At 37.0% G+C, this 13,492-nt stretch overlaps 2 protein-coding genes across 7 annotated transcripts in view; both read left to right on the top strand.

Annotated features, from left to right (window-relative positions):
• LOC141904707 (uncharacterized) overlaps positions 1-2,213 on the top strand; it is a 76,921-nt gene extending 74,708 nt beyond the window's left edge. For all 5 annotated transcript variants that reach the window (XM_074793342.1, XM_074793341.1, XM_074793340.1 and 2 more), the window contains one exon: positions 47-2,213. In XM_074793342.1, the coding sequence (XP_074649443.1) occupies positions 47-164 (118 nt within the window). In that variant the 3' untranslated portion in view covers positions 165-2,213. The remainder of the gene's footprint in view (positions 1-46) is intronic.
• Positions 2,214-3,005: 792 nt separating this feature from the next.
• Positions 3,006-13,447, top strand: LOC141904146 (serine/threonine-protein kinase 31-like). Of its 2 annotated transcripts, XM_074792676.1 has the most exons (30): positions 3,006-3,185; positions 3,509-3,600; positions 3,694-3,801; positions 3,900-4,057; positions 4,311-4,420; positions 4,523-4,678; positions 4,877-5,116; positions 5,460-5,719; positions 5,986-6,172; positions 6,379-6,645; positions 6,980-7,102; positions 7,242-7,346; positions 7,545-7,634; positions 7,758-7,871; positions 8,025-8,267; positions 8,616-8,717; positions 8,812-8,892; positions 9,020-9,136; positions 9,235-9,354; positions 9,679-9,759; positions 9,860-10,009; positions 10,334-10,462; positions 10,547-10,609; positions 10,690-10,847; positions 11,113-11,227; positions 11,411-11,746; positions 12,137-12,307; positions 12,410-12,454; positions 12,666-12,729; positions 12,987-13,447. In XM_074792676.1, exons 1-30 carry the CDS (start codon positions 3,111-3,113, stop codon positions 12,998-13,000), a joined length of 4,074 nt encoding a protein of 1,357 aa, XP_074648777.1. In that variant the 5' UTR covers positions 3,006-3,110; the 3' UTR covers positions 13,001-13,447. The 2 variants fall into 2 exon arrangements, with proteins under 2 accessions (XP_074648777.1, XP_074648778.1); XM_074792677.1 differs by lacking the exon at positions 12,410-12,454.
• Positions 13,448-13,492: the final 45 nt, after the last annotated feature.

The raw sequence follows: 13,492 nt of genomic DNA, 5'->3' as shown, positions 1-13,492 counted from the left end.
AGTTCTCTTTTATCAATTAAGAAATTTAATTCTTTTTCATTCACAGGAAAGTGACGAAATCAAAAGGTCCAGAATCCGGCAACGTTTTAAATGACATTGGAAATATGTTACAGGATTTAACTGATGAATTAGACGCTATGTTAGAATTTGAGTGTAACGCATGACCGTTGTAATTGACATATATTATATCTATTTGTAACCTGTGATAACGGTGGCTAAGACTATTATCAGTGCTACAAGGGACTGTGCTAGAGAACTATCCAGAATACAGTGGATAGCGTAATTCGGTGTGGCATCATAGGATGGTATCCTGCTCACTGATTGGCTGACTGCTGCGCCATTGTTGCCTCCCGTCTATGTGGGATACGTGCCTCGGCGGTAGACGCCATATTTGTAAGAGAAAACATTTCTTATTAATGATGGAAGTATCGCAGTATTAATACAATACAAATTACCAAATCGTTTTAACAGTTCATCTTTTCTGATGCTCGATTTCCGTCATAGCTGTAACAACCGAAATTATACACTTTGATGACATCTTTGATTCGAAACAACTTCCAGTTATCAGTCAGCTCTATATTTGGGTTATCATGATCTGTCATCGATCAAACTGTGTGAACTAAGATGAGTTTTTATTTTTTACGTCTATGTTAGAACATGAATGTGGTGCTAAAAAGACTTGTTAGCGAATAAGGCACAATTGACAATGTTATAGTTGTACGACGATGTTCTTAACTCTAGCGGTAGGATCAGTTTCAGACACAAGTGTAAATATGTGTAGTATAGGTTTGTGTAAACGATGATTTTGTAAATATCTAATCATAGAATAGACAAACATGAGATGCAGGCTATTGATATTGTTTGCTAGTATTTATTGACATAATCGTTTTGCTTTTCTATTATTCTCGCGAAACGATTGCCGAGTATTCTATTCACGGTATCTAGCTGTTCCAACTCTAATGATTCTGATTTCAATCCTGCAGTGCCTATCTGACTACAAAATGCAGTATTGCGATTGAAACTTGTCGTGTACGAGATGCAGTTGATAACGCAAGTAATAACAAACAAGTTGTGAAAATCCTCTCATGCATGTAGTGTTAACACTTGTGCCAAAAGATTTTCAGTCATCTCAATAAATCTTTATTGTTAAATTCTTTTAGCAAAAGTGTTATCTTTTCGAAGTTTCGCCGCTTTGAGAGGGTTTCACAATGTGAATAATGGTAACAACTGTACCCAGTTCCATAGTAGATAGTTACTTGGCTAGGATTAGAATGAGCTAGTTCTGACTCTCAGGACTGTGGAACCAGTGTCTTTGTGTTGTTTTATCGTAAGCAATAGTTTAAAAAACCGGCAATATACTGAAGAAGTTTCTGTCAATGAAACAGATTTTATGTTACAATGATCGCATTTGAGGAGAAGTCAATGCATGCCTATGATTTCATGCCAAAAATTATTACTGTATGCAAAATTTTGTGCAAATGAAAAATCAAATTTTTTCTATCTTGAAAAACTATTCTGAATAGTTGAAATTCATTTGTTGCTTTGCCTGAAAGGTATTGTTCTAGTTGATAAGTTCTTTTCTTTTTTTTCGTTTACTGTCTCTTTCGATATGAATCCTTTTTGATAAGAAGAAATGCCGACACGCTGTTTGTATTAAAAAAAACAAACTGTATGATTAATTTTTCACTAGAATTCTGAGGAAATTAGCTTTTGATTTCAGTAGTTTTGATATCTAGAAATGTCTAGGAACACTGCTGGTAGTTTTAGTGATCATTAATTTTCAGTTATTTGGCGACATGACTTAATGAACAAGCGGTAAATGATATAAGGTCAAACCACTGAAAAATTATTCTTGTATAAATTTTATCTGTTTGTGTACATAAGTAAACTTGTGTTGTTTCTATCAGGAAAGATAAGATTTCATGCATTTTGATGGAAAAATATTTGAGAGCCATTATATGCAAAATGACCTAAATCTTACCATTTGATATTCATTCATTCAATGAAATAATTATGTTTCAAGCGATTCCCGAAACAAAAATCATTTTAGAATACTGGTTTGTCACTTACAAATTTGTGATGGCATACATCAATAATAGAATGGACTTGTGTTTTTGTGTGGCTCAATGAATATCTGTCAAAGTGTGCTTTGTGTCTTGTGTACAGTACTATAATAATGATAATTATTATAATGATAATGATATTTAATTAATGGATTCTGTTAATAAATGATCTATTATCAAAATATTTGATGAATTTCTTTGTGTATTTTTCTCTGTTTTGAGACGAGTTAGAGAGCTGCTGACCTGGGAATGACAATTCCAACTTTCACTTGATTCCCCTTGAGAATTCTTGCGGTTGCCAGGAAAAAATAACCGAAAAATTGATGCACAAAATTGTTCCTATTCATAAGCACAAATTCTAAGCAATTTCTACAAGATATTGTAATGACAAAAAGCATGGCCAATCAGTACGCCTGATGATGGCTCACAGTTGTTAGCCGAAACGTCGCTCCTCAAATACAATCATTCTGATATAGAATTTTTCAATTTTGGTTTTGTGATTGTGGGATTTCTCTCGTCATCATCATACACGGATATTGTGTATCTTCTCGTCTAATGGCCAATTATATCCTAGGAAAAGTTACGATGTGCTAGAGGGTGTCCGGTACGTAGTCTTCATTAACCAACCAGCATGTGCTGCCTCCATATATAAGTTGAAGTAACGATGGCGGGAAAAACGTGAACTAACTTTCTACTCGCATGCCAGAGTCTTTGAACTGGCATACTGGACAAACTAATTACCAATTAGCGGGCCGGTCGCAGAGGAAATTCTGACATTTATTTTTTGAAACAGCGCTACCACTACACAAATGACAATTTTCTAATGAAAATAAAGTTGTAGTAGTAAAAAAGGTATTTTGTATTGAGGAATTGGGCCGGGTTTTTACCAGCGTCCGTTACGTAATCCGCAGTTCTCCACAGACTGTGCGTTTGATATCCGGTTGCGGCAAATAAAAATTCGTACTGTTACTGTTTTTCAGTGCGGCACGTGTAATTAAGTGCTGTTTCAGTCCTTGAAAAAAGTATTTGGTAGCCGCTGACGGTGCAATGATGTCTGGGGGTCGGTTTAGACCGAAAACATACGATATTTTCGTTGGCAGTTTACCGAGTTCTGCAACTCAAGTGAGTCAAAAATTCTCGACTCGACAGCAGGATGAGTCTCACTACTTACTGTTACTACTTTCCTTGGGACACTGTCAGTCTCAGCAGCGCTCTCTCTGCTGACTTAGACTGATCCTGGCCTCCCAGGTTACAAGTTCAACTTTGTTAAAAAGAATTACCTAATTCCAAAAAATACAACCTACCTTGTCAGTTGGTAATTGATTATTTGATTTGATCCATTCTTCATACTCAGTAGAACTGTCAACAAGTCAACAAGCTTGCGACAAGCCTTGGATTCAGGAAATAAGGTGCCATTGATTTGATCTTTTGCTTTTATTTCTCAGAATGATCTGCGCGAAATGTTTCTCCCATTCGGAGAAATAAATTCGATAGAAATTCGTGAAAATCAGAAATTAAACGATGGAACATTCCTGGCGTAAGTTCTTCAAGCCGTAAAACTGTCGAAAAATACATCGACCAATAAGGCGTATTATTCAATGATCATATCGATTAAATACTTCTTTCATAGATTTGTGCGGTTCATGAATGAGGACGACGCGAATGTTGCAGCCATCGAAAGAAAAAACTACGAATTTCGGGGCAATATACTTCACATTCAACGCACTCAAAAACCTGGGTAAGTTATATTCAAAAAGATTATTGAATTGCAGAAATTTTTTTCGTCTGAACACATCAAAATGATCGCGACTAATCATCTCTGTGATCTTCGAGCAGAGTTGGTGGTAAATTGAATAATTTGTCGAGTGGTGGGAGCGGTGGAGGTGGTGGACGCTGGGAAGGTCGAAACGCTAAACCATTATTGGCAGCAGGATGGGGAGGCAGTGGAGACGCCGAACAGCCAGCTGCCGGAATGTTCCAGAAACCAGATTTAGGTAAGAGAACAGCTTGAGATCAGGTTAGGGAATTTTTGTTTTCAATCGCATGTTTAATCGAGCAGTTCCCAACTATGTTTTACATATTTTGAGCCAAAAATAAAGTAAATAGAGTAAATTCTTAGTTGGTAAAGTCGAGGAAAACAACTTAAGTATGTGATAAAACTTAGGTTACAGATAATCAAATAAAAGTGGCCACGCCGTCACATGATCATGATGCTATCCATTATGAACTCCCTTATTATTTTTTTAGTTGCGGACCAGAGTATGAAAATCAATAACTGGCAGCCTATGGGTAATAGTGCAGCAGTTGCCCCATTGCAACAGAACAAAACTCCGTCTGGTAAACCTCCAGTTACACGGGTAAGTAAGATGAAAATGAAATATGCTAAAAAAGAAATTCAATTTCCAAAAATTTTTTTACATTTTAAGAAATCTAATCGAGATTTGTTCTTGTTTTTCTAGGAACACGTGCTTATAACTCATGTTGAAACGCCTAGTATATTTTGGGGTCAAGTAATGAGTTCTAACCGCGCTCAAGGTCTCGTTCAGCTCGGCGCTGACTTAGCCAATATCTGTCAGTGTTTTCAGGCGATTTCTGGAAATCCGGATTTCAATAAGGTAGGATGACCACACGTTTCTCTATCAGGATTCATGAAAAATGGAATAAATTGTAACATTTTAAACCAAGAAAGGACTCATTCAATGGAATTTTGTGTTATTACTTGGAAAACTCAGGGAGTTTGTAAATCGGCGGGAAGTGACAACCCTGTTGTGGCTGTTGTCGAAATTTTAATCGCAATCATTATATCGCTTTAGATTTATGGGGCGAAATTCTCGGCTGACGATCAATGGTACCGTTCTCAGCCAATCAGAGTCGTATCGGAAGACTCGACGATGGTTCGTTATATCGACTACGGAAATTCGGAAGTCGTACAAAACAACGCGATGATGGAACTGCCGACGAATATAGCGACGATCAAACCGTACGCCGACAAATTCATTCTGCGATTGATCGAAGCCATCGACAAGGATGAAAATAGTGAAAAATATCGCATGGTAAGCAGTTCCATCAGTCACTGGCGATCGGGAAAAACTTAAGAATATCAAAATAGTATTTCCCGGTTTGGAAATTTTTTAATGAATTTGATAGATTTTCCACTTAGCCAGGCAATATTTGGGAAATTCAATTTACACTTTGTCTATCGTAGTTCTTGGGTATCAGTTGCTTGCCCAAAGCAACTTTTTTTGAATCACCTTAATCAACCAGTCATCACTAAAATGTTGACGTCCCCGTATAAATGATGGTTCACTTTTAGGGAAAATGGAAATATCAACCCATGGAATACTAAATGAATGATGAAATGCTGCATATCTCGATGATATTTTTCTCTTTATTCAGGCATTAGCTGCTTTTTCTAATCTGACCGATGGTCATCTGTTGGACACCGAAGTGTACGGGGTCGATAGCAGCGGTATGAAAATGGTCGATATTTTCTTCGACGGCGTCAGTCTCAATCAGGATCTGCTGAAAGGAGGGCTGTTCGCGAAGAAACAAACAAAGAACCTTCGCGGCCCTCGCAACGTACAGAGTCCGCCGCAACAGTCGGCTATTGGAGGACCTGTGTCGATGCCGATGCCTCATTCCATCCCACAAAACTTGTAAGTTATAGCGAAGGGAGGTTTTTTTTGGCTAGAGAAAACAGTTACAGAAATTTATTTCTTTTTTTCTACCTCAATCTATTATTGAGCACGAATGAATCTCTGGGAAGATGTGGTTGGCTAATCAAAAATTCATTATCTATATGAAAACATGCACTTCCTTGATGTTAACATAAGTAGATAACTTAGATTGAAAAACAATATCGAACATGTTTAAATCTACTCATGTGATTGAATCTGTTTACTCGTTCATGTTTGAAACACAGAAATAATGGGCAAAATGACCGACAGATAGTGATAATAAAACAGCAGACTGAAACGTTGAGACAGTCAAAAGCGAAAATTGATGAACTTACCAGAGAAGTGCTGAAAACATCGAATGAACTACAGAAAGCTTACGGGGAGAGGGACAACGCTGTCTTAGAGACTGCTACTACCAAGGGCAGAATTAAGGTACTGCGGCCAATGAGAATTGCAATAACAAATCTTTATAATATATTTGATTCTAGGGCAATTGCCCCTGGACAATTGCCCCCTGAATAAAATCCTTTTTGATTTGGATTATCACCACCTAAATGCTTTACTTAAAATATTTATCTGACTAAAAATGTTTAAAATTGAAATTCAATTACTGTTATGTTATGTACGTTCATACATAGATCCTTCAAGACAAAATCAAGGAAATCTCCGAGCAGAATATCAACGAAAAGTGTAAAATATTGGCAGCAGGTGTCGCCTCTGTTCGCATGATTCGACGTCAGTTCCCGACAGACGATCAGACTCCCGATATAATCAATAAAGCGATCGGTTTAGCAATGGATACCGAGAAGAAAATATCATCGGATACGGATCTCGTTCGCAGCGTTAAACAAGCTTTAGAGAAATACGAAAATGAACAGAATTTCATCAGAACATGCACTGATTTGGTATGTAATTTATCGTTTCAAACCAAACTCTTGAATCAGTAAGTTCATCATCTAAGAAAATATTTTGAATACAGGGTTCTTACTGATCAGGGAATTCTGGATTTATTTCTCTGATTCCCTACGGTGAAAATCAGGAAATTGTGACTTTTCTTGAGTATCAGGAATAAGTAGATGATTGGAATTTTTGGTCTCTCATTCTTGTTGGTGTGATGTCGAGTGGCACCTCTTGATAAGAAACAGCCTTGTCAAAAATTCATAGTTCTCTCAATTCTAGTTGGCCACATTTTTTAATCTCGATAGCTAGCAATGGTTTGTTGAATTTATATCCCTTTAGACTGTGATTGATGGTTTGATGGCGCAACGAGATGCAAGTCGTATTTCGTTCTACGCAGCACTGAGCAGTTTCTTGGATATCACGGAAACGATGCCATTGCAAAGTCGCGGAAATGATCTGAAGGTAAGAATCCCTTCATTAATGATAAGTTCCCGGAGTCTGAGAAATTATACGCCTCCTTAAAGAGATCTTGTCATTATAGAGATCTTGTCATGATTAGAATGTTAACGGTATTTATGGGAGATCTTTCCACTCATTCTAGGATTCCATATCTGCCATCAAAACTACATACAGCTACTATTTGTCTTACGGAGCAAGATCAGATGCCAATCTTGAGGCGATTATTGTGAAATTCAAGGAGTGGAGGGTATGTACGATATAGTACTGAAAGAATTATTTACAAGATATGTATTTAGGTGCCAAAATTATGACTAGGCCTAAGAACAAACTGTTTAGTGCAATTAACCTTGCAGCTTTATTTGCCAGTAAACAAGGTCCAATATAGGATTTATCACGAGATGAATTGTAAACGTAAGGATTTGATCATTTTCATCATTATTTGTAGGCACAGAAATTAGAACTATTCCTGAAATATCGCACAATAACTAACACGCAGCATAATATTGTATCGAATTCCATAAAGACAATTCAACAGGTAAGAATGAAATACCGGTAACAGTTTCTATACAAATTCAATGGGGCTTTTACTAGATGTCGCTTATATAATGCAGTCTATTAAGGTGGATATTGATACAAAATTTTATGAATTTTTTTTCAGGAATTATCTCTAGATCTGGATGCACCGGATTGTGCGAATGGAAAGGTTGAATTAGATCAATATTTGAATAAGTTTCAGGAATCAATTCAACAAGAACTACTCATATCTAACCTTGTACGTATTTCGTAACAATGAAACGAAGTCAAATTTAATTTTATTCGCGAGTGTAAGAGGGTGGGATAAAACCCATACAATATTATGCTTAGTACGTAGAGATACTAAATGAGGTTTTCACTGATGAAAAAGTTATCGCTTCGTGTTATTCAGGGTAGCGAATCTGTATTGGTGAGTCAAATTCTACAATCGCTGTTACAAGAACTAGAATCCGAGGTCGTACACATCGAACACCTGCGCGCGATGAGGGACGAGTTTATACATCTGAAGTCGTCGATCGTGCGCTGGTTGGATGAGAAACCGGATATTACGCCGTTACAGACTACGCGAAAAACTCTCAAATCTCTTCGTTCCAAACTCGGTCATTTGTTAGTCGATAAAAATGACCTGGAAGAGGTACTTAAAAAACCTTTTCTCCTCTTTCTCGTGCAGATTTTGCAGGGTGGCTGGAAATTAGGGAAAGTCAGGAAATTTTCTTTTCTTTATATAAGTCAGAATAGTCAAGAAATTTCATAGAAAGCTAAAAGACAAGGGAATTTTCTTGAGATCATGTGCATTATCAGTTTCCATCTACAGTATATCATACTGTATATCAGACTTTTATTTTATTTGACTCTTAGCAGATCAAGTCAGGGAAAACAACATACATGTCAGGGAAAAAGCAAGTCCAATAGAAATAGTCACCCCGTTTGGGAATAATTGTCAGGCGTAAAGTTTAATTGATTCATGTATCTCTTCGTTTAGTCGGATGAAGACAACTCGGAAGAATTGAGTCGCGTTCTCGAACAATTAGAAACGATTCGCATCGATCTGCATCATATATTCAAACAAGAAGATAAGCATATCGTACGTACATAGACAATTTGTCTGCTTCGTTACCTACAGCTTGTCCCTTTCTTACAGTTCTTCGGAATCCGAATAATTCTTGTTCGTTTTGTAGGCTGAGCTCGCTGATATCAGTATTAATCACTTTCCTGAACTACAAGTTAAACATCCTGAACTGGGAATCTCTACTTACGTGGTCAGTATTTATATGTCTTCCCGACTTATTTGGGCCTGTTTATAAACTGGTTATTAACCGAGGTTGAAGGTGGTCTGTAAAACTGACCCATAATAACTTAGCTTAAAAAGTCTGTTTTATTTTGTAGCAATATAACGGACTGCTGAAACAAAGTTTAGATATAGATCAGTTTAGTAGGGTCTCGGTGCAGGATAAGAGTCATGTCTGGACAAGCGTGTTTGACAACGAACCTGTGTTTATCAAGGTCAGTATTTAGATGCTACGCTTTATAATTACCTGAAAACAGAATAGCTATTTACCCCACAGAACATTGAGAACGGTTTTGATTGTAATTTTCTGCAGGAATATTTGATAGCCGAGAGCGTTGGTGTCAGTAAAGATTTCTTCATGCAACAAGCAATACATTACAACTCGATACAGGGGAATTATATCGCTGAAATTTGGGCTGTATTCTTTTACAAGGTAAGGCCAGAAAACAAGAATCTTGTCAGACTTTTAGTGCTACAGTAAAACTGGGCACTTATGGTTGCACTTGAAAATGAACTAGAAAATGTTTGTTGGTTCCGAGGAAAAAAGCATAAATTTGAAAGGATGTGTTTGCTATAGAGTGGCTAAGGGAGGTTTTACACTATTTACAAATGATATGTCCTTTGAAAATTTATTGAATTGCCTTGTTTTGATCCTTGAAAAATAACGGATTAAGGCATTGAAGGGAATTGTCATATTCTTCAAACGATCTGATGTTGTTTCATTGGATGAAATTGAATTGCGTGTTTTATTCCGTAGAATAAACAGCAGGCGTATGTCTTATCACCATTGTGCACGAGTTTAACTAAACATATGGAAAACACGTCACTAACCGGAGAGGTATGTACACACTTTACCTATTCAGAAAATCCTTGAATCATTAATTGTTGAAATAGCTGTTTATTTACTTATTTAACTGTGTATTTTGTGTCGATTGTAGGAGATACATCATATTTTATGCAGCGTTCTGAAAGGTTTGGAAACGTATCACAATAACGGTCTCATCTACGGGGCGATACATCCCGATAATATATTACTGACAGCAGATGGGTCGGTGAAACTCGCCGATTATGACTTTACTAAATCACCGGTACGTACGAAGTTGATTTTCGATTAGCTCATTTTTCGAATTTTTAACGCCAACATTTTCATGTAGAAAATTAGATCCAATTCTTGAGATTTTACTCATAAGTATAGTTGTCTATTACTATTGAAAATACTATAGAAAAACGTGTAAGTGGTTCTTGAAGTAGTCTAATTCTAAATTGAAAAAAAAAACAACTTAATGAAGTCTTTTATCTTTTAGCGGAAATTTCTGATCACATCTCTACATGAAATATCTGTTTCGAGGCGAATTAACTTGAACGGTTTGAAAAGATTTCTAAGCTAAGAGTGTATGCGTTTAAAATTGCAGGCGCAGAGAGCCATGAACTGTAAAACAGGAATCACTGGTTTACTGTATAACTCACCGGAGGGTATCTCACAACAAATCGAACTTACTTTAGCGACTGATATCTTCAGTTTCGGTATATTAATGATAGAGGTAACTATTAAGTGTAAGAATGATGAGAGATGCTATGCATTCTCGGAGATAGATATAAACTTATGCTGTGATTGTTTATTTCAGTTGTTAATTCCTTCGGACGAAATTAACGTACGTTCAGATGGCCGACCGAACAAAGTCCAATATGTAAGCGTTAGTAGAGATCAGGTGGTTTGATGATGTTTGGTCATGTTTCGACAGACTTATTAATTGATTGCTATTTTCAGGAATCGGGACCGTGTCAGATCGTTCATCATTTATTATCGGTGAATCATATGACCAGACCGGTGATATCACAATTACTCTCCCACGGTTACTTCGCTAATCCTTACGAGCCGCCACCACCCGAGATCAGAATCACTGCGGAAGATGTTCTGCAGCTTAGGTCTGTCTCTGTTCTAGATTTCTGATTACTGTTGAGTCTAAATCCCAACACACATGACGCAAGGAAACAGTGGGCAAAAATTTCTCCAAACATTTCCCTGTGTTTACAAGAAATGAGAAAAGTGGTTTCAGGAAACAATGTTTCCAAGATGAATCACCGTGTTTCCCTGTGCTGTGTGCGTTGGACATAACAGTAAAAGGTCTGATTTGACTTGTATATCTAAATAAAATCTTATTTAATCGATCTCTTGTATTATGCTCTTTAGAGGATCGTGTTCAGATGCGACTAATGCCAGGAAAGGAGCAGGAATTTTGAAGAATGTCGAAAATGGAGACTTGAATGAAGATGAACAACAAATAGCAGATGAAATATTCACAGAGGTAGAATTTTATTTCAGTTTGTCCATTAAGAAATTAGTATTAATAACAGTATTTATTACAATGTTTGAAGTATATAAATATCACTTGAGTCTGACAAATTCTCGAGTACCAAAAAGATCTGAATTGATCAGAGTCGAGTGTAGTTTGATAGTTTCTAATTGTTATATCTTTTTCTAACTCCAGGAAAGTCCAGAGATGACATCGACGAGTAATGAAACAGTTGATTCGAACAACGATGTCAATTACATAACAATTCCACTACCAGAGTGTAGCAGTGATAACGATGATGAAAATGATGATGTTAGTGCCGGCGAGGAAAGCGACAATAAGGAATCTCTGGATATATCGCCGGATGCCGAAGAAGAAAACGATGATTTCGAAGAGGCTGTTGAAGAGGCTGTTGAGGATGCTGCAGAAGTATGTCCGGATGTTGAAGGGGAAGATACGACGAGACACAACCTGGAAACGGTCTCATCTCCACCCGATATCGTTCCGACAAATGATGTGAAATCTATCGAGGTTTGTATCTAACACCACTTGCTCTACATCGGGTTGATTTTAGGCTTCCTGGAAGCCTAGGGTCCAATAATGAAAAGAAAAGGGATATGGCAACTGAATGGATAGTGTAGAAGTTCTTAAGAAAAAAATTCAGCCTCATTGAGAAATCAGGGCCTATTAACCCCAGAAACAGGCCCGTATTTAGGGGTTTTTGGTGGTTCGAATGAAGATGATCTTCTTTTTTCACCCCAGAAGTTGTGAAACTGCTCCTCTTTGTTTGTATTTTCTAAAACCTTTCCTGAGAGCGCTCCCAGGACCCTTCACTAAAACTACACACCTTAGAAAAAGTCCACTTTTGAGAAAATCTGAATTCTTTTATCGTGTTGGTTATTGAAATCTGTTAATCCATAGGAATTTGATCGAGAACAAGAAAACCCTGATCTCGGTGATGAGTCGGAAGATGAGGAGACAATTGAAATAATGCCGTCATTAGAATCTGACAACGATGAAATGAACGTCATTGTTGATGAAATGAATTTTGTCGATAGTCAAATTTCAGAACAGTCTGCTGCTGCTGGAGAGGTATGTTTATTCGGGGCCACTGGTTTGATTATCCGCAACTGGTAAATTCGGATTTAACATAAGAGTCTGCATTGTATAATGAGTTGACTTCTTACCTATTAGGAATTTGAATCGGCTCGGGCCCCGCAGTCTCCATTCACTAATTGGGTAATAACACGTATTCTGTGGTGCCGGAATATTTTTGATGAACAGTTGATGAAAAATGTTCTCAACTGCGACCGTCTTTTTCTTTTTCGAGTTTTATCTTACGTGTTTTATTGTTTTAATAGCACTAACTGAATGCTTTCTGAAATGCCTCATAAACTGAGACTGGCGAATATATTGCCAGAAAAGAAATTTTTTTCTTCTGATTTTGTAGGTGTGCAGCGATAGTGGGAACACCAGCAAGGCTAAACAACTTTTGTCTAGCGATGACAAATCAGGTAATTTGAATCTGCCCCAGATATCTATTGAAGTAAGAATTCTAGTTTGAAATTTTTAACGAAAAAACACAAAGTCCGTTATAACATTATCGTTTTTAATGCCACTGCTCTCGTAACGCCAACATTCTTCAGAGAACAGATCTGCTCGATCCAACTCGAATTCAATGGAAATACCATTCTGTATAACGTCATGTTTTTCATTCCCCCCAAGACTGGCATTTCAAAGGACTTAACTGCACTTTGAATATTTCCTTCAGATATGGAAGACTGATGTGGAATCGATCAGTCAAATAGATGTATTGGTTGTACATGTCCATGATGAATTTCGACTATCGTGAATTTGCATTTAGAAAAAAAGAAGAAATTACCCGGTAGCAGCTAAAGATCATTGCTGGATTGTTTTTCATTGTAGTACATGTATCGTAAACCTTCAGATGAGATGGTAGTTTCGATATGGATTGAACTATACTGGCATTGATACTTTAAATACATTAATCTCACTAGCAAATTCGAACAAATGTAAATACCATCATGTAAATAGTTACACGCATGACGATGCTTGCATTTATATAAGCCATATGGATAACATAATTATTTGGTTGAAATTCTACCATTCTCAATTGTTTCGGTTCGATCATAGTTAGCGTCTGGATACGGAGATTAAGTTTTAAGGCAAAGTTGAGTAGAAATATCTCAACGCACCTAGTTATTATCATGTCTCATATTTTGTTTGTTTTGTTCATAATTATGTATCTTCGTCAGA

This window comes from Tubulanus polymorphus, chromosome 4, assembly GCF_964204645.1.
Source record: "Tubulanus polymorphus chromosome 4, tnTubPoly1.2, whole genome shotgun sequence".
Classification (NCBI taxonomy): Eukaryota; Metazoa; Nemertea; class Palaeonemertea; order Tubulaniformes; family Tubulanidae; genus Tubulanus; species Tubulanus polymorphus.
The sequence above is the reverse complement of the archived record's forward strand: the minus strand, read 5'-3'. Positions and strand labels throughout refer to the sequence as shown.

Coding starts and splice junctions, on each gene's coding strand:
- LOC141904146 (XM_074792676.1), top strand. CDS start 3,111: ATGATGTCTGGGGGTCGGTTTAGACCGAAAACATACGATATTTTCGTT. Junction 3,186..3,508: donor TACCGAGTTCTGCAACTCAA/GTGAGTCAAAAA, acceptor TTTATTTCTCAG/AATGATCTGCGCGAAATGTT. Junction 7,635..7,757: donor CCATAAAGACAATTCAACAG/GTAAGAATGAAA, acceptor ATTTTTTTTCAG/GAATTATCTCTAGATCTGGA.